The sequence below is a fragment of the Cyprinodon tularosa genome, unplaced genomic scaffold (genome assembly GCF_016077235.1).
Source record: "Cyprinodon tularosa strain WSP-4 unplaced genomic scaffold, ASM1607723v1 ctg508, whole genome shotgun sequence".
Lineage (NCBI taxonomy): Eukaryota > Metazoa > Chordata > Actinopteri > Cyprinodontiformes > Cyprinodontidae > Cyprinodon > Cyprinodon tularosa.
In genome coordinates, this window is record NW_024039239.1 from 81488 (window position 1) to 109453 (window position 27966).

Genomic DNA, 27966 nt, shown 5'->3' on the forward strand with positions numbered 1-27966 from the left:
AAACCATCCCTCACTCAGGGGCATTCTGTGGCCTTGCAGGTGAAACAGGCCAAGTAAAAACTTTGATAGTGGATAAATAAGATGAATTAATATATGAAATAAGAGAAACTAAATTTTCCAACCACATTTCCACCCTTTTGATTGTAAAAGGATATTATCCTTGTGTATTTGATAATAAAAAAAAGGAAAATGAGTCAATACATGTCTGGTAAATGGAGATATTAATAAGTTGGAGCAGATAATTTTCCTAGAAATCAAGTGGAACAGTTTACCTGTGATTGCATTACTATGGCAACAGGTTTGGGAACAGATCAAGTTTGTATCACTTTGTGCATCCAACAGTAACTACTAATCACACATTTGAAAAGATGCTGGTAAAGTTTTTCATTCATCTGGGAGAAGATAAAAACTCTTTTCACCTCTCTGGGTTTGTCAGAGGAGAAGAAGCTATTTTCCATTTAAAGAGAGAAAACGACTCCAAATTCAGAAAGGAGTCTCCCTCGGTTTCTAACCACCAACATATATTTTTTTACTGATTAATGCTAAATTAATTAAATCATCACAAACATATTAGTTTTAGGTATAACTAATGATCCACTGATTATTCCTTGCTGACCGGACTGTTCTTTTAGGAGTAAAAATACTCATTCCATTGGAAGATCGTCTTATTTACCTGCTCAAATTAAGGCTAAATATAATTTAATTTAATAAATTTGTACTTATTACTAGATTGCTTTTGCAGGTTAGATCTTATAGTCAAACTATTTTTCCTTTTAATCGCTTTGCTCTTCAGCTGTCTGGTTATTTTCCCTCAAACTTTCTTCTTTTTTGGGGTTCAGTGCTGCAGGCCGGTGGGTTCACGCCCCCCTGTAATATTGACTGCTCTGAAGCAAACAGAAGCCTTATTTTAAACCAACAGTCACCTGCTGAAGGAATGAAGGACAATCAACATTCAAACCTGCGTCGAACCTTCATCTTTCTGGCTCTTTTCAGAACAGCCCTGGTGTTTTATATTCATGGGGGAGAAGATGTCTTCACATGTCAGCAAAAAATCTTTTTCTGAAACCAAAGCTAACTGGATGCATAAACTCTGAAGGTGTTGAAGTGTGCAAACTGGCATTTAGTGAGCAAAGTTTGGCATGTGGGACGACCAACAGATCATCTACTATTCCTTTAATTAAGATGGTTTTGGAAAATCTACTCCGTCTTCTGTCATTTATTTGGAAATATAGGGGTTTTATGCTCCTTTGTTTCCTTTTTGGTACAGGGTGGCTCAAACTGAACTAGTTCATCCATTTTCTATGGCTAAGATAAGAGCTGATAAAAACATTTATCCTTTTAAGTCTTATTTCATCTCAGTATAGGTAAAGATTCATCCAGGGTTGTAGATTTGTAATTTGAACTTTCAATTTTTTCATCCATACTTATATTTATTTAAATTTATAAATAAATTTAAGTCGTGCTTTTAAATGTGTGATTCTTTTTCATGAATTTCTGTGTTTTTTTGTGTGCATGATCTGGGCTCTTCAGTTTGGGATTTGTATTTTCCATGGCATATTGTGGCCAGGCTCTTGGAGAACAACACTAGGAGGCACTAATCCTCATAAATTGTTAGAGGAAGGAGAGTCCTGGACAAACCCAAACTGGGAAAGTTTTATGTCCAGAAAAGACAAAGGTTTAACAATTTCACCACAAAGGGAAACATAGAAATGTATGCAGCCGTAAAGGTGAACCCTTCAGCCGTTCTGGGATTTTTGTTTCTTTTTAGTTTTCAAGTTGGGTTTTTAGCCTGGATTTGTTATTATGCTTTAACTGTTAACAATGATATCATGTCTGGAATTACTTTTTAGTTTTACTATTCCTTTTTGGTGTTTTTTCATTTATCTCTAGTCCCCTATCCTAGTTTTCCCTTTGTCGTTGTTTGTTTTCGGTCCAATCCCTAAAAACGAACTCTGAGCTCTTAACCCTCAGTTTGCGTGTTTCTGCAGAGGATCTGCCACATTAAGGGCCATCCCAAACCACTTAGTGGGTAGGCCAGCGGACCGTTCTGTAATGATCTGCCCTGATAACTCACCTTAATTGCTCATCCCACTCACATGCCTAACTCTGCCCGGTTTTCTAATTATCACTGATCTAATCCACCTGTTGGTTCTCCTTTATATTAAGCTGATAATATAAAGGTAGAAATCCTGCTGTTTAAAAACACTTTTGTAGAAGTTAGAGGATCAACTTCAGGTTTTTATTCCAGTAAAAGTGTAAAAGTACCATTTTTAAAACTAAAAGTATAAAAGTAAAAGTAATACAGGAAAAACTGTCAAGGCCAGAAGCTTTACTGGGAACATTTTACAAAGGAACATTTTTCTACAATTCTGGATGATAGCCTCCTTAGACTTCATTTTCTTAGTTTTATAACTAATGGTAACAGTGTAACATTTAACTTTGCAGCTTCTTGAAAAACATTTTTTTTCGGTATGTGATGAGCAACAAGTTGGGGCAGCACCGAGTCCAACCAAAAATAAATGAACTGTCTGGATGAAACTAATTATTTTGATAGTGTTTTGTTTTTTTAAACACCAACAGGCCATAATGAAAAATGGAGCTTAAATGAAACAAAACGAATGAGCCTATTTTTCAAATGTAAAGAGTAGAAAATAAAAAGTTGTCTAAAAAATAGTTACTCCAGTAAAGTATAGATAGCCAACATTTCTACTGAAGAAAAGTAACAAAGTATTTGTACTTTGTTACTTGGCACCTCTGCAAATGTGAAAAACTCAGAGCAGATGTTATTTACTGGTTTATGAATTCTATAAAGGTGTTACTTGTTGCCATGTGGCCGAGATGTTCAGTAGGATTTCTCATAGAAGTGCTGCGGTAATACATTCAACCTTAAACCTCTGTTCTACAGTGAAGTTTTGTTTTTAAATAAGAAATAGTAATAATAGTAATAATGTTCTTTATTTTCATGCTGAAGTTCTTTCCAGGTGATTTAGAATCTATAGCAGGTGTTTCTACACATCAATAGGTGGTTTCTGAAAGTCACAGGTTCTAAAAATTGCTCTAAAAATTAGACATAAATGTACTGATATTAAAAAAGTTAATTTGTATTCTTGGATACTTAGGTACAGTTTTAGTCCATGAGGCAGACACCCTGTCTACTTTTAAGGCTAGGCTTAAAACTTTATTTTTTGATAAAGCTTATAGTTAGAGTGGCTCAGGTTATCCTGAGCTATCTCTATATTTATGCTGCTATAGGCTTAGACTGCTGGAGGACATAGGGAACCCCGTTTCATCATTCTGCTTCATTCTTCTCTCTATTCTCCCACTCTGCAGAATCTGTTAGTTCAATCTCTAACGTTCTGCTCTCTCTGCTTTTTCTCATAGTAGCTTCATCTGGTCTGTTCCTGTTTGGCTGTGACTCCATCCTGGAGAGAAATATCAGCTGTGCTGCTGCCATCAACACCTTTGTTTATAGATGCTGGAGATCAGCCTGTTTTTCAGTGTAGTCCTGTTTCTCTGACTGTGACTAACTTGATGTGCTCTCTTCATCCTCTGACATGGGAGCTGGCTCGGAGCTCGTCTGCCTGGCTGTGTGTTTCCTGGACGGGGCCGCCTGTGGAGCTGGTTGACAGTTGCCTTTTGTATCTATGATTCTTTTTCTATAACTGCTTCTGTCTCCTTGAACCCCAGTCGGCCTCAGCAGATGGCCGCTCACACTGAACCTGGTTCTGCTGGAGGTTTCTTCCTGTTCAAAGGGAGTTTTTCCTCTTCACTGTCGCTACAAGCATGCTTAGTGTGAGGGACTGATGTAAAGTCGATGCAATCAGCTGGTTTTCTTTAGATAGAAAACTTTGAATCAATCTGACTGGATGATCTGGTTAAACTGTAAAGTGCCTTGAGATGACATGTGTTGTGAATTGGCGCTATAGAAATAAATTGAATTGAATTAAATTGAAGTACTCATAAATGTATTTACTTTTGAATACTTAAGTACTTTCAAAAGCGAGTACTTTAATATTTTAACTAGAGTAGATGTTTGACTGAGTGACTTTTACTTTTGCTTGAATAAGATTTGACTGAGTACCAATACTTTTACTTCAGTACTGGTGATGAGTACTTTGTCCACCTCTGATGGTGAGGATGCAGAAAGAAGTGGAGGGGAAGGACGTTTGGATCGAATCAAAGATGTCGGATCTCACCTGGTACGATTTCAAAGAGGTGTCGGCCTGGTTCGTCTGGGTTGGCGCTGAGTTCGTTGACCTGACATCCCTGCAGGGGTATGAAGCCCTGAAACATGCAGGCATTTCCAGTTAGATAAAGCAGCTTACAGACAGTTCTCCTTCTTTTCTGGATGGAAGGAATGTCCTCTGTCCTCCACCAAGGCATCTCTCATTTTATCTCCTTATATTATACCTCTTAACCTTTTATAAACCACTTCTCTGATTGAACCATGACCAGCACAGATTATCAGAATACATTATCCAGATCAATACCCATTTAGCCCCCCAAGAAGTGGGGGGGCCAGGAAAGCTGCAAAGACATGCCAGCGTCTGCAGGTCGGCCTGTTAATCTCCTCACTGGCAGTCTGCAGACTGCCAAAACCACTTTTGCCAGAAGGGCTGGGCTGTCGCCAGCATTAGTCGCCATGGAAACAAATGGAAAGGACTGCAGCCTATGGATTGATGTCGTTCGGGGCATGTCGGGGTAGATATCCCAGGGGAGCTGTGTGCTCAGAATAACAGCGGTTGTAGCTGGCTGCAGATGAATGGGTGGAGAAAGACTGCAACACGTAACCTGAGAACATAAATCAAACGGTTGATTGTTGGACCAACGGCAGCCGATGCTTTTGAAAACGTGTGCCTCTCGTGAAGCTGCAGCAGCGCTGAATGTGGAGGCTTCATGAATCTGTTAGTCCTGAACACCGAAGAGCCTCAGGTTCATCATTAGAACCAAACCTCAGGATCTAAGGAGCAAAAACACCAGACGCTTTGCAGAATGCATGCATTCTACGCGCTGGCGACGCTTTCCATTTTGACCAGTCAGGATTTTTACACTGGCAGCATGATGGGCAGCAATATGAGGCCCAGAATATAAAAAATGTACTCAAAAAATGAAAACTGTCACATTTCTTTTATTTAGCGCACTTTCTTCAAATTTAGAGCTGTTTCCTAACATTTAATAGCAAAATGTTAAAGATAAATGAATCTATATTTCTATATTCATGTCTTTAATTAATTTTCTATTTAATTATAAATTTAAAACCTAATATATATTTTAAATCTAATTCTTAAATCTTTAGAAGATAACCAGGCGCCCTCACTGATAGGAGAGCTAATGAGAAGGTGAAGTTCGTTAGCACGATCCGTACCGTTAGCACCATCTGAACCGGTCCCACGATCCGTACCGTTAGCACGATCTGAACCGTTAGCACGATCTGAACCGGTCCCACGATCCGTACCGTTAGCACGATCTGTACCGTTAGCACGATCTGAACCGGTCACATGATCCATACCGTTAGCAAGATCCGTACCGTTAGCACGATCTGAACCGGTCCAACGATCTGTACCTTTAGCACGATCCGTACCGTTAGCACGATCTGAACCGGTCCCACGATCCGTACCGTTAACACGATCATTACCGTTAGCACGATCAGTACCGTTAGCACGATCAGTACCGTTAGCATGATTCGTACCGTTAGCATGATCTGAACCGGTCACACGATCCGTACCGTTAGCATGATCTGAACCGGTCCCACAATCCGTACTGTTAGCATGATCTGGACCGGTCCAACGATCCGTACCGTTAGCACGATCCGTACCGTTAGCACAATCCGTACCGTTAGCACGATCTGAACCGGTCCCACGATCCGTACCGTTAACGCGATCCGTACCGTTTGCACGATCAGTACTGTTAGCACGATCAGTACCGTTAACACGATCCGTACCGTTAGCACGATCTGAACCGGTCCCACGATCCATACCGTTAGCACGATCAGTACCGTTTGCACAATCTGAATCGGTAAAACGATCCTTACCATCAGGTCATTTGCGCAACCACATATCCATCCGGTCGTAAATTATGTTTTTTCCCTCAAACTAAACTTTAAAGTGTTAAAGGTTAATACATTTTTTCCTGAGAAAATCAATGCATTTAAATCCTTTCTGTTTTATCACTCTGTTCCTGATCTGTACAGGAAATGGAATCCTACTTGAAGGAGCTAACTTTTTCGTCTTTGGATTTAAACATAAATCTAGGTTTTTTTAGTTTTATTTTTTCCTTTTATGTCAAACATTGTATATAGTGCATAACCTGAAGAAAGAAACAACTAAAATACAGATAAACATAGTTTAATCATATTTAGCCGGACTGCTCTGAGCATGTCCCATGATGACGTCTATTTAAAGAAGAAAATGTAAAAAGCATCAAGATTGTCTAAGAAAATTAATTAAAAAAATTGTTTGAAAGTGTGTATTAGCATTCTTTAGCGAGTTAGGATAGAAATAAGTACTTTTAGTACCTTAATTATATTATTTATGGAAACCTGGGTGTATATCTGCTTGCACATGCAGAAATGAGCTGATGGTACAGATCAGGCAGTTACACCCTGTATCATGGCAGTGGAACCACAAGTTAATTAATTAGTATGTATTAGTATATATTCAAAAGGTTTTTGTGTGAGAATAAAAATTTTGATTCAGGATGGATTTAGGATGATTATATTATATAAATAAATATAGATAATATAAGATATATTCCTATTTTATATTTAGATTTCAGGGATATATTTAGATGTAAAATGTGATCAGCTGCAGTTTCTATGCTCAGCTGTTGAAAGTTACAACAAACTAATCTCTTTAATGTTTCAGTCAGATACAACCGTTTAATTTACTGTTTGTGATGAAATGAGAAAAACATCCAAACCTTGGGGTGTTGTGGTTGTTGGCCAGTTGTTAGGTTTATTCAATGATGATTATAAAATTAATGTGTGTATGCATATGAAACATTGAGAAGGGAGATGCTTCACTCTGTCTTATGATTCAGTCGGGAGGACCACTCTCTCTCTGCCTTGGGATTCAGTCAGTGGAGCATCCTGTCTTAAGACCTGATCAATTGTCCTTTCAGAACAATACTCTGTTTTGTAACCATGTGTTATGTTCTGTTAATAAATAAGGCACTGCAAGGAGGGGGGTCGGAGAGAGAGAGTTGGACTGTTGGGTTTGGCTGTTTCCCCTTCTGCAGAAGCTGTTTGAGAATCCCTTTCTGTTACAAACCTACATTTTTAACCTAACACTAGTTATTTTGGTATTTTAAAAACAAATAAATTATCTGAACATTAAAGAGCTTTCGGTGATAAAGACAGGCCTCCTGCCTCCTCCCATTAAAGTAACGACGCATCTTTCAGTGTGTTTGTGTTCACTGATTGCTGAACCCGTCATCTATTGTCTGATAACTGGAGTCCATTTGTCCTGTAGTGGATTTATCTCTGCAGATGAAAAGAGGAAAACCTGTTTCAGATTCCCGCTTTCCTGCTCCCAATTATCACATCGTTGTATCTCTCAGGGGGGGCGGTCTTGTTCTGTTTCGTAGATCAGGCCTCCACTAAAACACATCAACCCCCATCCAGGACTTTAGATATCCAATCGATTAGAGGAAGAGGGGGTGTAAAAAGGGTCTCATATTCAGCTGAGTGTGTCTGATGCTTAAGGGTGCAGCTGAATCCACTAGGAGTTTAGAAATCAATGCAGGCTGAATGAGTATTGATAACTCTGATTGAAGGCAGGCTTGTCAGAGCCTTCAGCCGCTTGGCGTGGGTGGAAGGACGGTGATGATGATGATGACGATGATAGGGATTAAAGGCTACTGATGGAAATCGGCGTCTGTCTGCTGGAAATGGACTGATGTTGTGAAGAGTGAAGATCAATAAGATTTTCACCTGAAGGATGATTACCACGCACATTCAAAGCCATACCTGTCTGTAGGTTAGATCTTTGTTCTGAAAACTAATGCTGATCTGCCAGTGTAGCACGTGTGTTCAGATGTTCCCATCGAATGCATCGAAGGGATCCATGACTAATTCAACATGTCGGCTGGAATGTGTTATAATTTTCCTATTAATTTAAACGTTGCAGTTTGTGATACATAAAAATGTTCGACTAGCAGACTTGGAATTACTTAGAAATTAAAGCTACTGTCATGATGGGTGTCACAGAGAGTTAGCCCAAGATGCAGAACACACAGAGAGGCACTGGTAAAAAGTCCAAAGAGTTTATTTTAGGAAGAAGCACATGAATCACAGTTCAGGCAGGGGACTGATTCGCTGGGATCTGTGCGGGGAAGGGAGATGGCTGGATTCGAGCTTCCAGCTCACTGCAGGGAAACAACAGGGGAAATCCACATGGGAACCTCTTAGGGAAACTCCGCAGGGGAGTCGTCAGGTAGCATCCACGTAGAATTCTTGGGTTGGCTCACCAGGGCAGGTTAGCAGGTTAGCTTTCCTAGAGCGTCAGGCTTGGGACTGGCTTCCTATGATGCAACTCTCCCAGAGCTGCAGGCCAGAGACAGGTTGCCAGAGAGACAGTTCTTCCAGAGCTCCACAAGGAAACAGGTGGTTAAGCTCGTCCAGAGCTTTCACAAGGAAACAGGAGGTTAAGCTCATCCAGAGCTTTCACGAGGAGACAGGTGGTTAAGCTCATCCAGAGCTTTCACGAGGAGACAGGGGGTTAAGCTCATCCAGAGCTTTCACGAGGAGACAGGGGGTTAAGCTCATCCAGAGCTTTCACGAGGAGACAGGGGGTTAAGCTCATCCAGAGCTTTCACGAGGAGACAGGGGGTTAAGCTCATCCAGAGCTTTCACGAGGAGACAGGGGGTTAAGCTCGTCCAGAGCTTTCACGAGGAGACAGGGGGTTAAGCTCGTCCAGAGCTTTCACGAGGAGACAGGGGGTTAAGCTCGTCCAGAGCTTTCACGAGGAGACAGGAGGTTAAGCTCATCCAGAGCTTTCACGAGGAGACAGGGGGTTAAGCTCATCCAGAGCTTTCACGAGGAGACAGGGGGTTAAGCTCATCCAGAGCTTTCACGAGGAGACAGGGGGTTAAGCTCATCCAGAGCTTTCACGAGGAGACAGGGGGTTAATCTCATCCAGAGCTTTCACGAGGAGACAGGGGGTTAAGCTCATCCAGAGCTTTCACGAGGAGACAGGGGGTTAAGCTCATCCAGAGCTTTCACGAGGAGACAGGGGGTTAATCTCATCCAGAGCTTTCACGAGGAGACAGGGGGTTAATCTCATCCAGAGCTTTCACGAGGAGACAGGGGGTTAAGCTCATCCAGAGCTTTCACGAGGAGACAGGGGGTTAAGCTCGTCCAGAGCTTTCACGAGGAGACAGGAGGTTAAGCTCATCCAGAGCTTTCACGAGGAGACAGGGGGTTAAGCTCATCCAGAGCTTTCACGAGGAGACAGGGGGTTAAGCTCATCCAGAGCTTTCACGAGGAGACAGGGGGTTAAGCTCGTCCAGAGCTTTCACGAGGAGACAGGGGGTTAAGCTCGTCCAGAGCTTTCACGAGGAGACAGGGGGTTAAGCTCATCCAGAGCTTTCACGAGGAGACAGGGGGTTAAGCTCATCCAGAGCTTTCACGAGGAGACAGGGGGTTAAGCTCGTCCAGAGCTTTCACGAGGAGACAGGGGGTTAAGCTCATCCAGAGCTTTCACGAGGAGACAGGGGGTTAAGCTCATCCAGAGCTTTCACGAGGAGACAGGGGGTTAAGCTCATCCAGAGCTTTCACGAGGAGACAGGGGGTTAAGCTCATCCAGAGCTTTCACGAGGAGACAGGGGGTTAAGCTCATCCAGAGCTTTCACGAGGAGACAGGAGGTTAAGCTCATCCAGAGCTTTCACGAGGAGACAGGGGGTTAAGCTCATCCAGAGCTTTCACGAGGAGACAGGGGGTTAAGCTCGTCCAGAGCTTTCACGAGGAGACAGGGGGTTAAGCTCATCCAGAGCTCTCACGAGGAGACAGGGGGTTAAGCTCGTCCAGAGCTTTCACGAGGAGACAGGGGGTTAAGCTCGTCCAGAGCTTTCACGAGGAGACAGGGGGTTAAGCTCATCCAGAGCTTTCACGAGGAGACAGGGGGTTAAGCTCATCCAGAGCTTTCACGAGGAGACAGGGGGTTAAGCTCGTCCAGAGCTTTCACGAGGAGACAGGAGGTTAAGCTCATCCAGAGCTTTCACGAGGAGACAGGGGGTTAAGCTCATCCAGAGCTTTCACGAGGAGACAGGGGGTTAAGCTCATCCAGAGCTTTCACGAGGAGACAGGGGGTTAAGCTCGTCCAGAGCTTTCACGAGGAGACAGGGGGTTAAGCTCGTCCAGAGCTTTCACGAGGAGACAGGGGGTTAAGCTCATCCAGAGCTTTCACGAGGAGACAGGGGGTTAAGCTCATCCAGAGCTTTCACGAGGAGACAGGGGGTTAAGCTCGTCCAGAGCTTTCACGAGGAGACAGGGGGTTAAGCTCATCCAGAGCTTTCACGAAGAGACAGGAGGTTAAGCTCGTCCAGAGCTTTCACGAGGAGACAGGAGGTTAAGCTCGTCCAGAGCTTTCACGAAGAGACAAGATTCCAACTAAGATCAACACTGCGGCGTGGGATCAAGGTCAGGCAGGAGCTTATAAAGGAGAGGTCTTCTAATGAGAGGATTAGGAACAGGTGTGCAGGAAGGTTCCAGCTCCAGAAGACCCACAGCGCATCCTGCTGGAGACAGAGGGTAATCTCCAGATCCCCACAGTAACTCCAAACCTAAGGGAAAAAACAAAGAGAGCAGAAGAGGATCCTCGGCGCCCTCTGGTGGGCAAGCCTGAGGATCCCAACAGCTACAGTGTGTATTTTTCAGCACCATCTAACATCCAGACTGCAGACCGCAGCAACATGAACATCTCCCCCCCACCGCTTCTCCCCCCCAACAGTACGGCGAGCGTTACGGGACAAAATGTCTTCCACGACGTCCGCATCACCTACCTTCTCCAGTGATGAGGTTTGTTTACATGGATAATTTTACAGATAATATTTCATTAGTCTGTGTAGGGTATAGATTTCAGTACCGTCTCAGTTCATCCCTCTCAACTTGCCGTAGTTACTTTCGAGCGTAACGGGCGATCTCTCAATCACTAGTTTGTTGGCTCTGCGCTGCCGTAGCGCAAAGATGTCAGCCTCCATGGCTGCGAGAGCCGCTCCTATGTAATTATAAATAACGAATTCTAAGGCAACGCAAATATTAAAGTTAAGAGGCTGAGCTCGTAGATGATGATAAATAACATAGTTATGTATAATATATTACATTTCTGACTGTATATCCCTGTAATTATTACACACTGTAGCTTTAATTTCTTCTTTGTTATACTTTCATCAATAGAGATTGCCATTTTTCAACCTGGTGCAATGCATGCTGGGTAAATGACATGGTTAGGTCCCACTGGACTGGAACCTACAGAGTAAACACAGGAAGGATAACCTTACCACAGTATTTTTTATTTATTTTTTAAAAACCATATAGTGTTTCACTATATAAGGTTTTCATAAGCATTTATACATACAGCAAGCATGATTAGCAGAAGCTAAAGACTGTTTAAAGTCATAGGTATGTCTTATAAAAATGTCAAATCATTCTGGCTTAAACATTTATATAAATGACGCCTTATTATACGATATTGTCCCAATATTTAGAAATGTTCTATTTAAAAAAAAAAAAAAACTGTCTTAAAATCTGTGTGTTTTTTTCCCGTGTACTTATGCAGGCCAGTTAGTTCTACGTCAGCCTGAACACCTAAATTCGGCCAATCATTTATCAATAGGGGTGGGTATTGGAAAAGAAGTCATGATTCGATTCACATGCCACGATGCGATTCTATCACGATGCATCACGATACTTGAAATATTGTGATGCATTGCGATATTTTCACTGAACACTGTAAGAAAAAGATGCAGCCATTACCAGTGGCTGACTGGCTGTGTGTGATCTGGATAGTGTCTTCAATTGATACATAACTGAAAGCAACTGAATTTATATATAGCTGTATTTATTGAAACAACTTTTGGAGGTGTTGCCATGAAAGCAAATACTGGACACAAATATTACTATTACTGGCGTGGACACACTGACAAAAAGATCTTGGGATTCATCAAACTTAAAATAACAAAATAAGGATAATCAGTGCCGTTTACATGGCCTCAGTGGTCCTTTAAACCAATGAAATGAAAACATTCAAATGTATATTTCCCCTTTTGCAAATGACGTGCATCGTATCAATTTCATTTTTACCTTCTTTGTTTTTAAAGCCTAAATGCATCCAAGCATCTGACTTGAAATGTGATGGAGCCGCAGGGCGAATTTTCTTAGTGTCCTCCATGTTTTGTTTACGAATGACTCGTCAACACATCCGCAGCAACATCTGCTGGACTGGAAGTTGTATTCCACTTGGTTTGGCTGATGTGCGCCAACCATTAATGTATTTTATTTGTTCATTTTTTTTTTTATAATCTATTCTTGCCTTCAAGAATCGATGCAGTAGATCACAAAAATTAGAATCGCGCTTTATTGTCATGACGATTATTTTGCACCCCCTTTATACAAGCGGTGCGCTGTCAGTAGGAATCCCATTCAACAGCAGCCTCTGGCCGAGTCGCCTCCTCGTGGTTCACCGCTGCAGCTGGTAGGTGTTTTTCATCTAAATAATCTAAACTGCAGGCAGCAGGATAATAAAAGCGAACTTTTTCTGCCAGCAGATTTCTGCATTCAAAGTTAATTCATGCGTCAATAAACTGTTTCAGAGGAGTGATCACTGCGCTCTGTATCATCAGTGTCTGTGTGTCTGTCTCCCGGCCAGCTCCCAGGTTTGATTAATACTTTGTAATAAATACATGAATAAAGCACAATCATACTCAGTTTTGCTCCCGCTCTATTTTTAAATACGCAGTAGAGGTATTTAAACGTAGTAGAGGATATGTACTGCTATATAAAATCCCCTCCCTATAGTCCGGTGTGCCTTATGTGTGTGTTAGATACAGTAATGGCACACATAACTGAGACTGCGCCTTTTAGTACGGTGCGACTTATGGTCGTGAAAATACGGTATATCCCGTGTAACCTGTTTTCAACTGTAGAACAATCTAGCAAGCTTGGCCTACCTTCACCCAGAGAACAGGACAGGACATGGACAGTTTACCTGCGGTTTGGTTTCCTCTTCATCTTTGTAGAAGTAAAGGTGATCTGAACGCAAAACGAACCAGCGTAGCTGCCAGTTCTTCATGATGCTGCGCTGCTTCTTCAGCCATCCGGCCTTCAGGGCCCCCTCCTGGAGGCTGGGGGATCCCGGCCTACAGGGGCCCCTCGACACCTCGCTCATCACCATGCTCTTTGACCTGGCTGCAAACACACAGAAGATTTTCGTGCATAAAGATTGAAAACTGGATTTGCTATTCCTTTATTTTCTTTGCCTTGCATGTTTTTTTCCTTCTAAAAACTGTAAGACTAGTTTAACTGCCTTGACTTTGTAACCGTCTGTCTGTCTGTCTGTCTGTCTGTCTGTCTCTGTCTGTCTGTCTGTCTGTCTGTCTCTGTCTGTCTGTCTGTCTGTCTGTCTGTCTGTCTGTCTGCTCCAGGCTGCTATTCCTCTGTCTGAACGAGGACTCAGACAGCAAACATTAATACTCAGACAACAGAACAGATACATCAGAAAAGAAACAGCCATTACAGCCAGCCTCAGGTTACGGGAATACCCCACTTCAGTTTCAGAGGTCCTTCAGACAGATTGTTTTACTCCCCAGCAGATAATCGCGCCACATGGGACATACTGACTGATTTCCAACAAATGTGTGAAACCTGAGCTCCGCTAAGGCTGGTTTTAAAAGGCAGAGCAGCTTATTGAGCTGTGAAGCTGCACAGATTTCTCTCCAAAGAAAATAATACTTCAATGCGTTTATAACAAGTCAATGTTTTACATTATATAAAGGAAAATATATAATACTGCCAGTCTTTAATTTACAAACTCTTTATTCTGAATAAATATTTGTTGTTAAGTTTTATACAGAATAAAACGAAAAGAAGATGAAGACGATGGAAACAGAAGTATGTATCCTCTCTATCCTTGGTTTTCCCAGGATTCATTGCGAGACCAAGCAAGCCAGCTGCTCCGTGCTCAGAGGAAAAAGGAAAAAGGCACCAAACAGTGGTGAACATTGAAAGTGGAGTTCAATATAATCCAACAATATGAATAGTTCCGTCTGAAATGAATGAAAATAGTTGTTTTAATGGTTATTGAGTCAGATATGTGGTGGTAATGTTTGATTTATCTAAAGGTTTTACTCTGTTACTGTGTAAATGGGTTTGGCTGTAATTTAAGGACAGATTCTAATAGATCTGCAGGGTGGGGACTATAAATCTGATAGGATTTTTATTTTTTTATTGCTGTTTTGCACAATTTCCTTAACTAAGTATTTTTTGTTGTTGAATATAAGAGATTTTGCTGATATATTTTTTATACATACATTGTTTAGATTTACTCATATCTTTCTACCCCTTTTATAAAATAATAGAATAGAATAGAAAATCCCACAATGGGGAAATTCTGGTGTTTACAGCAGCAAAAAGATTAATGAAAAAAATGGTCACACTACGGTGGCCGGGAGGTGCAAACCAACATTACAAAATTTAAAAAAAACTTTCACAAGTTCCAAAACAAAATATCATTTCAGAAAACAAATTTACATGAAAAAAAAAATAAATAAATAAACCAAACACTTTTAAAATTTCAAAACAAATAGCATTTTAAGAAAACAAATAAAAAAACATTTGATACACTTACAAGTCCCAAAACAAATTATCATTTCAGGAATTCAACCGGAAAGGTTGGGAACTAACTCCGAGGCTGAACTGCTCTTGTGAGAAATTCTCCTTCGAAGGAGGCAGCCTGGAACTTGTTTAAATGTAAATTTGTTTTCTGAAATGATCATTTGTTTTGGAACTTTTTTAGATTTTGTAATGTTGGTGTGCACCTCCCAGCCACTGTATCACACAAATATATAGACCTTAGAAAAATGTATAAAAATAATATAATAGTGAAGAGTTAAATGATACACAATAAAATACTGTAAAGTGTTTTTAACAATATCAAACTGTGCACCCGGAGAATAAATAACCAATATGCAGCTATGGACATTTTACAGTAATGGATATTTGAAAATAGCAGCAACATCAGAGATGTGCAGGATGACAGCAGCAGGTTATTTAACTGACTAAGTTTTATATCATTACATTTGATTTTATTTGTTCATCGTCCCAATGGTTGGAACCTTTATTCCACTCTGTAATCTTTTGAAAAGTTTGGTATTCATTCTGGGCTGCCTTGCAGCAAGAAGGTTCTGGGTTCGATTCCAGGCCCGGGGTCTTTCTGCATAAAGATTGCATGTTCTCCCTGAGCATGCGTGGGTTCTCTCTGGGTACTCCGGCTTCCTCCCACAGTCCAAAAACATGACTCTTAGGTTAATTTGCTTCTCTAAAGTGGTCTCCTTAGGTGTGAGTGTGTGTGTGAATGGTTGTTTGTCTCTGTGTTGCCGTGATGGACTGGAGACCTGTCCAGAGTGGACCCCGCCTCTCTGTCTGTAGACAGCTGGAGATACACTATATTGCCAAAAGTATTTGCTCACCCATCCAAATTATTGGAATCAGGTGTTCCAATCACTTCCATGGCCACAGGTGTATAAATTCAAGCACCTAGGCATGCAGACTGTTTTTACAAACATTTGTGAAAGAATGGGTCGCTCTCAGGAGCTCAGTGAATTCCAGCGTGGAACTGTGATAGGATGCCACCTGTGCAACAAATCCAGTCGTGAAATTTCCTCGCTCCTAAATATTCCACAGTCAACTGTCAGCTGTATTATAAGAAAATGGAAGTGTTTGGGAACGACAGCAACTCAGCCACGAAGTGGTAGGCCACGTAAACTGACGGAGCGGGGTCAGCGGATGCTGAAGCGCATAGTGCGAAGAGGTCGCCAACTTTCTGCAGAGTCAATCACTACAGACCTCCAAACTTCATGTGGCCTTCAGATTAGCTCAAGAACAGTGCGCAGAGAGCTTCATGGAATGGGTTTCCATGGTCGAGCAGCTGCATCCAAGCCATACATCACCAAGTGCAATGCAAAGCGTCGGATGCGGTGGTGTAAAGCACGCCGCCACTGGACTCTAGAGCAGTGGAGACGCGTTCTCTGGAGTGACGAATCGCGCTTCTCCATCTGGCAATCTGATGGACGGGTCTGGGTTTGGCGGTTGCCAGGAGAACGGTACTTGTCTGACTGCATTGTGCCAAGTGTAAAGTTTGGTGGAGGGGGGATTATGGTGTGGGGTTGTTTTTCAGGAGCTGGGCTTGGCCCCTTAGTTCCAGTGAAAGGAACTCTGAATGCTTCAGCATACCAAGACATTTTGGACAATTCCATGCTCCCAACTTTGTGGGAACAGTTTGGAGCTGGCCCCTTCCTCTTCCAACATGACTGTGCACCAGTGCACAAAGCAAGGTCCATAAAGACATGGATGACAGAGTCTGGTGTGGATGAACTTGACTGGCCTGCACAGAGTCCTGACCTCAACCCGATAGAACACCTTTGGGATGAATTAGAGCGGAGACTGAGAGCCAGGCCTTCTCGTCCAACATCAGTGTGCGACCTCACAAATGCGCTTCTGGAAGAATGGTCAAAAATTCCCATAAACACACTCCTAAACCTTGTGGACAGCCTTCCCAGAAGAGTTGAAGCTGTTCTAGCTGCAAAGGGTGGACCGACGTCATATTGAACCCTATGGATTAGGAACGGGATGTCACTTAAGCTCATATGTGAGTCAAGGCAGGTGAGCAAATACTTTTGGCAATATAGTGTAGGTCACACCCAGCCCCCCTCGCCACCACACTTGGGACAAGCGTGTCAGATAATGGATGGATGGTACTCATTCTTTTCCTGCTTTGTGTGTCAACTGTCACGGATGCTAAGCAACAGAGCATATGGCAGTAAAAGCCACGGAAGGCTGGAGCTGTTTGAATTCATGGCAAAAACTCTTCCGGTCTCCTTATTTTCAAGGATCCAGTCCATGAATTGGAACACAGCCGTTATTCATCAGCAAAGATTCTGAAAGTAAAAAAATACCTTTATTGCCACCAACTGGTTAGGAGTGAAACAGCTTCATCAAGAACTGTAACTTCTAAGTTTGTATTTATTGAGGTAATTGTGTTCCAATATTGTTGCAATCAAGAAATATGTTTATAAATTCAAATGTAAAAAAAAAATATAAATTCAGAAAGGAAACTTTAAGAAAAGGTTTTCAGGGTAACCTTGTTTTTACTTTTAATTTTCTTTTATATATATGTATATATATATATTGATATAAAAGGAAAGTAAATATTTCGAAAAAATTAAATCTGAGAAAATACAAATTTTGCCTTAAAACTTTTTTTTCATCAGCAGGTTTTTCTACTGTTTATTTCTTGGTTGCTTTTTTTCTCGAAATGTTCATTTACAAAACCTGTTCCTTTGCTGCAACAATAATGGAATAAAGTTCCCTCCATATGTTTACATATTCAGACACTCCTGATCTGTTTTTATTAACAGTTATCTTACACCACACCTGAAGCTTCTGAGCCTCGCCAAACATAAACTTTGCGTTATTAAAAGATTTGTTCTGTTTTAAACAGTTCAGTTTATCGATCACACGTGCTCGCACTCACACTATCAGAAGTGATCAATTCTTGGATGGCGTTGCGGCAAAAACAATCTAGATTTATCATTTATCATCTCCTGGCTTGCTGCCTCTGATGCATTTATAACCCCTGACTGTCTGAACACCTGGGGAGTCTGTTGATGCTAAGAGTTGTTTTAAATTGGTTATAAGCAACTCTGGAGTGAATCAGGTTTGATAGATTGATTGATTGATTGATTGATTGATTGATTGATTGATTGATTGATTGATGACCTCACAGTGACATCAGCTCAAATAGAAAAAGAAGGTGCCAAAGGAAGAAAAAGGTGCATGGCATATTTACAGTATATAGTACAGTGCGTCCACTCATGAAAACTTTTTTCTTTCTTTTTCAGCAGGATTATACAGGCTTATTGCACTGGATGTTTACCTGAGCATTTATATAGATGGATATTTATATATATATATATATATATATATATTTATATTTATGGTTATTGCACTGGGTGTCAAATATAGAGAAACAGATAATTGCACAGGGTATTAAACAGTAATTGCACATTAGACATTGCAGCAGTTATTGCGGTTGTAGTGTTGCATTTTAGAGTCGGGTTGCAGCAGGGATGAATGACCGTGACCAAACAGGCTGTAAAAGTCTTTGACTAAAGGAGCTGCTCAGCTCCTCTACAGTCTGCTGCAGAGGGTGGAAGGTGTCGTCCATGATGGATGGAAGCTTGGACAGCACCTTCCTCTCAGCCACTTCCTCCACTGACTCCAGAGTGCAGCCTAGGACAGAAATGGCCTTTCTCCCCAGTTTGTTCAGTCTCTTTCTGTCCCACTCTGCGCCGCCAGCGGCCCAGCAGATGACAACGGAGGGCTGATGCCACCACAGAGTCTTAAGTTTTAAGCAGGAGCCTGTTCACTCCAAAGGTGAGACCCTTTTAAAAGATTTGGCACAATTTGAGCTCAAACTGGATTCCAGGATATAATAGAACAGATGGCTTTGAAACTACAGTAATACCACAGTAGTGAAAAATACTAATCTTCAATCAAACTGAGGCCAGGAGAAATCTTTACCCCAGTTAGATAATCAATTGTTACTATGACAACCCCCTAGGGAGGTTGTGTAGTGATGAGCAATGTATTTAGGAGGCTACAGCTCACCTTAGTCTTACTTCTACGTTAGTCATTAATATTTATGAAAATCACAGATCTGCTTCTTAAAATTCCTGATAAATAGAAGATTTCTCTAAAGCATCACTCTGGACAGAAAGTGAATTTTATTTTACTGCCCGTTTAACACTGCAATCAGTCTACGATTCACAATATTCCTGTTAGAATCACAGTCATTAAGACGGAAACACGACTAAAGACCTGGGCTCTGACAGGGTTTAACATCTGGAAGAACCTGCAGGAAAACTAAACCCTGTCTGAAGTCCTGCTCCCAGAGAGAGCTCCCCATCACAGGCAGAACTTTTCTATAAAACCTGATTGCATCTCTTGTTTTACCGACTCAGTTTACTCCCTGTCCTTCTATGAAAGATGCTGCTAAAGCTATAAATCAAGTGAGGCAGGACACACAACAGAAGGCTGGGCTGGGATTCAATCCCCAGACTCCAGAGGAAAGTCCTGTGGGCCGACCAGTCAGCCAGGTAGCAACGGTGAATCATCAGTCACAGGCATCTAAACAGGACCCCACATTAGCAATAGTTACTGGGGGTGTCCCCCATACAAATTTTTCATTTCTGATATGATATGGATATTGCAGCTTTGAGAATTGCAGAAATCCAAAAATTTCTGGCACATCTTTACCAACTTCCAAAGTGCACGAAGAGGATCGATGAACTGGTGAGGAGAAAACTTCAGCAACACCTGAAGTGAAGGAACACATTTTAATTTACAGCTATAGTGGAGGATGTTCTTTTTCTGGTTGGATCATCAAAATCAGTGGTTCTCCTAAGTGTCAATCATTCTGGTGATATGTTTACGTAAAGCCGTCATTTACCGGTGGTGAGTCTGACATAGTGGAAAAATTGCAAATCTTACTTTGGAAAGTCAGCTTCTATGGGCGATGCAAACAGGAACTCTTAAACAGAGTGTGCACGAGGAGAAATGGGCTTGTGCATGCTCTTGCATATGTTTAATAGGTGTTCTTTATTAGGAGCGGGTACAGGGTTGCAATTTAGCAATTTTTTCCCCCCTCCACTTTACCTTTAAGGTTAATTTGAATTTCAATGCAAACTTTGTGGTGACTAGTAAATGACTGTGAGGAACACCACAGCTCAAATGTGTTGCTTTCAGATGAAGCATGTTTCTACTCTTCAAATGTTGCTGAAATATTTCCCTCACCATCTTTGAGAATCAACCAATACGATTTTAGCAGGAATCCCACATGCTTGTTTTAGCTATTATGTCCTGTAGAACATTAGAAAAGGCTCAATCGGGTGACACTACTAAAACAGAGAACAATAATCAACAACAATATATATAAAAAGCAGCTAACCCATTAATATGATCTAATATTAACCAATAGGTTGCAGACATTTAAATGGAAGCAGTGTCTTCTGTCCGCCCTCCTAAATGAAAATAAAATATAAAAAAATATATATTAAAAAATTTATTTGAAACAATGAAATATGAAAAAAAAAAAACAATTTGAAAAATTAAAATTTGTGAGAACAAAAAAAGTGACTCTTATTGCCTTCTTTTAAAACGAAGAAGTTTTTCAGAGTTTCATTTCTGGATTCAATTCTTTTAAATGTTTTATTTTCATAATGTGTTGTGTTTGTTTTTTTGCAAGAATAGTGGGAGAAAATTCACTCCATACAATTTGGCTCACACTTTCTTGATTATATGAATTATGTTTAAAACCATGTTTTTTATGTTTTCTTTCTTGTTTCCCTTTCTTTCTTAAGTATAAAGTCTTTAAAACTATATGTCAGGTTGTGGTGAAAAAGTTCTAGGGGTGTGAATATTTTCAGAAGATGCTGTAACTCTCCCCTCAGCCAAGGGTTTCTGACAGGATTCCAGCCTTTCTGACATCTTTGTCCTCGCCTGTCTGCACCGTCATGCTCCGTTTCTCCCACTTGACATTTAATTACTTTCCCTTCTTATGTTCAGCCTCTCTGGTCACATCGAAGCCCCGTTTTTTGCAACCAGAAGCTCATCAAGTCATCTCTACTGGCACCACATCGCAGCATTCCTTACCATACACATTAGCTCCTGGATTATAGGAAGAACTCCCACAGACCGACAGTTTTAAACACGTAAATAACCAAATGTTGGTTTTGTGCAAACAGTGTCACTTTAAGCAGCTTTGGCTCGTGGCTGTTGCTGATTTACATTTAAAGTGGTTTTGTCTTTCCTGTTTCTTCAGCTCTGGATGATTGAAGAGTTTTGCTTTTAATGAAAAAAAAAAAGAATAATAAAAAAAAAACCTCTTAATCATTACTAGTTATCAGTATAAGCTTTGAAACTAAATATCAGACCATTCCACCAATATGATATGATATTAAAAGCTTTGTTTTGGTTACAAATTTTGCCTAAAATCAAAACTGCCATTATTATTTATTTGTTTATTTTTTTCCCAGAGTTCATTTTCAAAGGACAGGAGATGTGTTTACTTCTACCTGCATGGATCTATGTGCGAGACACAACTCCCTGTTCCATTCTATGTGGCAGCACACATCCTTGGTGTCCATGACAGGAGAAAACTGTGGTGGACGTCTTTATGAAAAGTATCTGCCAGCAAGGATGAAATGCTGATTTCAGAGGAGGGGGCAAGTATTTTTTAATATAACTCTTATATAAAAGTACAGGATGTTTTCTAGTAGATGTTCTCTGTTTTTTTCCTCCTTTTTCTCTTGCATCTCTGCTCTCCCTCTCCTGGGTAAAAATATGGATGCATGACACGAACAATTGGACAATTTCAGTGAAACAATCCATGTAAATAAAAAAAAATAGCTTTACATTTATTAAGCTTGGATATATAAAATGAAATTCCTTAATTGTATTTTCTTTCCTTTTTTGAAGATAATATATAACTATAATACATTTGATTTATCAGCAGTTTTAATAAAACAAATATAATTTCCTAGGTTATGGAGAGCTTTATAATGCAGTGGAGGATCTTGAAGTGGATTTGCTGCTTTATGGATCCAGTGAAGGTGTTTTAGGAGGGATGTCACACAGTTCTTTAAATGTAACTTTGAATTTTAAAGAAGTCTCTTATGTCTCTTGCTTTTTTTCCAGACATCCTGACTGTGAGTCTAATAACCAAACACACACATGAAACCAATTAAAAGATTTCTGTAAATTAATACATCTGATATTACAACCCTTCTACATTACGTGACCCAAAAGAAGAAAATTTACACTAACAGATTCCCTCATCGCCTGTCGTCTTTTGCACACCCACATTTTTCTACAAGGCCTTTTACAGACCTGATTCAGTGGCACATCAGATGTTTGTAAAGTGAGCTTCTCAGGAGTGACAGCGGTGAAAGGCAATCACACAAGAAAAGATGGGGGGGGCAATCAGGAGCTTGTGGGAAGCGGGCTTCTGCTTGAGCTGCAGTTTTCTGCTTGCTCATGGTGCTAACATCGTTTTTGGATAGTAAAAAGTGCAGGAGACATTTCCCCTATACCGCCCACAAGTTAAGTTACTGCAAGTTAAGAAGAGCTGCAAACTTGCTCCATAAACTGGAAGTGCTCCAGACCACCAGGGGGAGACAATCATTAACACATGCAGGGCCAGACCATAGACGTTTGGACCACACCTAATCAGGATGCCACCAAGACGACATTTGGGGAGAAGAAAGAAACGCTAAGTTTTTATTTTATCTTTTTAAAATCACGTTATCTCTCTGAGGATCCTCTTTCCATCTCTGCAAGCCATCCGGTCACACTTGCTTTGCTTTGACGATTGTCTCCCCCTAGTGGTCCAAAGTAATTCATTTTTTCAAAGCTAATTTGCAGCTTTTCCTTACCTCCATTTTTTTTTTCTCTTTGTTATTTGTAAAATAATTTAATTGTGTGTGTTTTTTGTGTGTTAGCATAGTTTTTACATTTGATTTTCTCACTTTTTGTCTATTGATGCACATTTTTGCATTTGCATCTCGGTTGCATCTCTCAGCAAAACATTTTACTCTCTACAAGTTTGGCAGTCTGAAAAGACTATCCCTTGACCGACTTTATGACGTTGATTTAATAAACGTAAATATGATGTATTGGCTGCACGGTGGTGCAATTTGTAGCACTATTGTTGTGCAGCAAATAGGTCATTGTTTCGAGTCTGCATGGAGTTTGCATGTTCTTCCTGTGCATGTGTGGGTTTTCTCTGGGTACTCCAGCTTCCCCGGCAGAAAAATTAAAGCTGTTAGGTTAAATTGCGTCTCTGTGATGGATTGGCGACCTGTCCAGGGACTAGAGATGGGCACCAGCCACAACCTGATCCTGACGTATGAAGCCGGAGCAGATGAACAATTTATGTGCAATAAAAGAGCAACCACAGGAAACATTGGTGATATACACATATCACCAATGTTTCCTGTTGCATATTTTTATCTAAAATTAGTCTTAAATAACATTCTGCTGTGATTTTACAGCCACTGTCACTGTACAGTACAATAAATCTGTTAATTTTATACACTTTTCTAAGGTGCACATTGTGTGATCTTTTCTACTATAACCTTTTTCTGCTGAAACACCACAAATTCCCCATAGTTGGACAATACAGGGATTTTCTAATGTATTCTATTCTATGATTAGTTTTTTCACTTAACGCACTAATTAAAACATCCCTGCCAAATCAATCCAGAGCAACTTTATCATGAAAACAGGTATCTGAGAAAAAATGTTAACAAGCCAAACTTGACTCTTATGAGTCAAAGTCAAGTTGATGCCATTTCACAACAAATCGAATCCAAGTCTGAAACTCGAAGCACTATCTCTGCTTTTTTTCTGTTGAAGCCTCACCTTTCGCACCATTTGTGAATAATTTGACTTATTTTGTTATCCAGACATAAATGTAGTTTTTATTTACACCCTAGCAGTTTGTGTCAAAGCTCCTCCACCTTTAAATCAGCATATTTAATTATGTAAATCTGCCTCACATGAGCTGAGACATACAGCAGAACAAGAAGCGCTTCTAAACAGATTGTTTTTGAAGCTTTCTTCCAGTCGTACTGCCTCACCATATTTACACTTACCTTCCCCTCCCTGCTCGACCCGTCTTTTTATCTTCACCACATCACATCCCCCTCGTCGCTTCATGTCTCCTAACCATGCCAGCGTCCACATAAAATGTCTCCTCTGTTCGGATCATAGCCTGAGCAGAACCAACGGGATGATTGAGCTCTGAGTCACAACAGCTGATTTTTAACACCAGGCCTGACTGCCCACTGCACAGATTTGGACCCTCTACACACAGTGATTCAGACCTTCCTCAGGGTTTGGGTGGAGCTGCTCTGTGGTCACTTCTGCTACAATGAGACACAACTCAAAAAGGAGGCACTTTTTATTGGAAGGGTAGCTTTTAGGCACAAATCACTGCAATTCAGTCAAAAACATCCCCAAGACTTCTAGTTAAGGAGGGACTGAAGCAGAAAAAGGCTCCACTTCATCCTGGACTGTTTGCAGATGTTCTCTATGTCCTTATAGATAAGCATTTAAGCAAAGAGTTTGTAATAGTAGGATGCAAGCTTCAGATGGACTAGAAATCCAGTCATGTGTTCAAAAAGCTCTAAATAAAAAAACCTAGAGGCAGACACCCTGTCTACTCTTAAGACTTGAAGCTACAACTTTTTTTTATACAGCTTATTGTTAGAGTTGCTGTGGTTATCCTGAGCTGCACTATATGGCAAAAAGTTTTCGCTCCTCTGCATTGACCGAGCAAAACTTGGTTGAAAATACAGTGAATCCAGCAGATTCTGCAACAGCTTCTCCCCCACTGCCATTAGACTGCTGAACTGTTGGGAAAACTCTAAATCCAATCACTGATAAATACTCTGCATCACACTGATAACATCATACTTGCACTACAAGGTTAATCTTCAAGAAAGAACTTAACTCAAATGTTTTTTTACTGCATTTTGCACCATATCTATTTATTTCTTATTTTCTTTTTTTTTGCACTGCTCTGAACCTCCACATCAATGATTTTTGCACCATGTCTCTCCTACACTGTTTAAATTTTGATCACAGCTGCTTTTCTGCACTGCTTTATAGTTCTTTTTCACTGCTAAACTGCTGCTCAAAATAAATAAATAAATACATAAGTAAATCACTGTCGGAAAGCTGTATAAACTAAATTTCTATTCGTTTACACTCTGCGTATACAAAATGACAATAAAGTGTGTGTAAGTCTAAGTCATTATGACGGACCAACCAGATATAGCCTAAAAACCAACGTCAAGACAATGTTTGGTGTTTGGGGAGATATGAGCTTCAGTGATGACCCAATCTTAATCCATTCGGTTTCAGCATGATGTCGGTCCACTTTTGAACAGTTCCAACTCTCATAGGTATAGGAATTTTTGAGAATACTTCCAGAAGCACATCTGTGTGAGGTCACACACTGATGTCGGACGAGGCTTGGCTCTAAGGCCCCGTCCACACGAAGTCAAAACGAACACGAAACGCTAATATTTTCCAGAACGTTTGTCGTAAAGACGGAGACGTAAAATAAATGTGATCGTCCACACGAATGCATGAAAACGCTGCAAAATGTATGCCAGGCCTGTAAGTGGCGCTGTAGTGCAGAAGCAAAAATAGGCGACGAAATGTTGGGCATGCGCACTAATATTTATACATGGTTGCCCTGCGGGTCCATTTTCGTGGTTCAGTCAAATTGAGGTGATGAACTATGTCGTCGATATTGCTCTGTTCTTCCTGGAGATATTCTAGAAGAAGAAGATTCTGTTGTAAGCCCGACAGCAGGGTGAGTAGCATTAGCAGCAACCATTCAACACAGTACTGCGCCATTGTTGTTGTGATACTGTGTCGCGCATGCGTGTTTAGAGGCGACGCTTTGACGCATGCGTGTAAGAAAAAAAATGTGGTTAGAGCTTAAAGATGGAAACGCGAAAACGGCGTTTCAAAATCTTCCCACTCTGAAGGCTGAATAAAAAAAAGATTGTTTACAGACCCCCGAAACGCCGGCTTCGTATGGATGAGAGGCTGGTTTGGTGAAAAATTTGTGCATTTAGGCCAGGGTTTGACTTCGTGTGGACGGGGCCTAAGTCTCAACTCTAATTCATCCCAAAGATGATGTGTCAGGTTAAGGTCAGGACTCTACAGTTAATCTACTCACACTCAGCCATCATGTCTTCATGGACCTTGCCTTGATCTCTGGTCCACAGTCATTTTGGAAGAGGAACGTGGGCCAACTCCAAACATTTCCCACAAAGTTGGGAGGACGAGTTTGTTCAAAATGTCTTGGTCTGGTGAAGCTTTCAGAGTTCCTTTCACTCCAATTAAGAATAAAAGGATCAGCTCCTGACCCCACACCATGACCCCCCTCCACCAAACTTTATACTTGGCTCACTGCAGTCAGACAAGTATAGTTCTCATGGCAACCACCAAACCCAGACTCATCTATCAGCTCAATATGGAGAAGTGTGAATCATCGCTGCAGAGTACGTGTCTGTGATGCTCTGGAGTCCAGTGGCGGCCTTCTTTCCACCACTGCATCCAACGTTTTTAACTGTGTGACCATGGAAACCCATTCCATGAAGCTCTCTGTTCTGGAGCTAATCTAAAGGCCACAAGGTCTTTATTTGTCTCTGCAGAAAGTTTGTGACCTCTCTGCAATATAAGCTTCCGAAACCACTGACCCCTGCTCAAACAGATTATCTGGTCGACCATATTATTGATGACTTGCTGTCGTCCCAAACATTTTCCATTTTCTCATGATACAGCTAACAGCTGAGTGAAAAAAAATATTTAGGAGTGAGGAAATTTCACACCTGGATTAGTTGTACAGGTGGCATCCTGTGAGAGTTCCAACCTGGAATTTACTGAGCTCCTTAGAGTGACACATTCTTTCACAAATGTTTGTATTAAAAGTCTGCATGACTAAGTGTTTGATTTTAAACACCTGTCGTCATGGAACATTTGATGCCAATTATCTGGATGGGTGAGCAAATACTTTTGGCAATATAGTGTATTATACTGCATAGTTATGCTTCTATAGACTTTGGATTCTGGAAGACCACTTTTTATCATTTTTCTTCTTTCTATTTCTATTCTCCCATTCTTCTGGTGGACTTCAGACGTCGTCCCACCGTTCCTCCCCCAGTGAACATCCAGGGAAAGGACATTGAGAGGGTGGACACTTACAAGTACCTGGGTGTTCATCTCAACAACAAACTGGACTGGACTCACAACACGGAAGCTCTGTACAGGAAGGGCCAGAGCCGGCTCTACCTCCTGAGGAAGCTCAGGTCTTTTGGGGTGAGAGGGCCACTCGTGAAGACCTTCTACGACTCTGTGGTGGCATCAGCCATCCTGTACAGTGTGGCCTGCTGGGGCAACAGCATTACGGAGAGGGACAGAAAAAAACTAGACAAGATCATCAAAAGGTCCAGCTCAGTCCTGGGCTGTCCTCTGGATTCTGTACAGCAGGTGGGGGACAGGAGGGCCCTGTCCAAACTCATGTCTATGCTGGACCATGAGGACCACCCCCTGAAGGACACTCTCTCTGCTCTGGAGAGCATCTTCAGTGAAAGACTGATACACCCTCGCTGTATAAAGGAGAGATTCCGCAGATCTTTTCTTCCTGCTGCTGTCAGACTGTACAACCAACAATGCTAGCTCTGTATCAACCATATGTCCCCCGTCACTTTATCTGTTATTATTGCATATCTATTGTATACTTCACTCATATTTATTTAACTCTGCAATAATTTATACAATCAATCATTTGCACAGAACTTTACTGTTGTCACTCTACAGTATACCAGTGTTTGCAAGCTTAGCCTTAGCCATTTAACTGTTCACAGCAAGTGTGATGGCCTTGTCTGTATATACTTAATATATATTTTCTATATATATTTAAAAAAAATTTATATTTTGTATTCTTTCTTTTTTCCTACTGTACTGTTCACTGTGATGCAACGCTGCAATTTCCCCATTGTGGGACAAATAAAGGATTATCTTATCTTATCTTCAGTATTTGTTAGTTCAATCTGCATGTTCTCTCTTTACTTTGACATGAAAAGAGGAGTTAGTTTAGCGTTACCTTTTCTA

The 27966-nt window shown here is 41.0% G+C and overlaps 1 protein-coding gene across 1 annotated transcript in view; it reads right to left on the reverse strand.

The window, feature by feature from the left end:
• LOC119795280 (rho GTPase-activating protein 22-like) overlaps positions 1-24138 on the reverse strand; it is a 41292-nt gene extending 17154 nt beyond the window's left edge. The window contains exons 1-3 of the mRNA XM_038303184.1: positions 23928-24138; positions 13205-13404; positions 4197-4284 (exon numbers count right to left, since the gene is read on the reverse strand). Of these exons, the coding sequence (XP_038159112.1) occupies positions 4197-4284; positions 13205-13404; positions 23928-24018 (379 nt within the window). The 5' untranslated portion in view covers positions 24019-24138. The remainder of the gene's footprint in view (positions 1-4196; positions 4285-13204; positions 13405-23927) is intronic.
• Positions 24139-27966: the final 3828 nt, after the last annotated feature.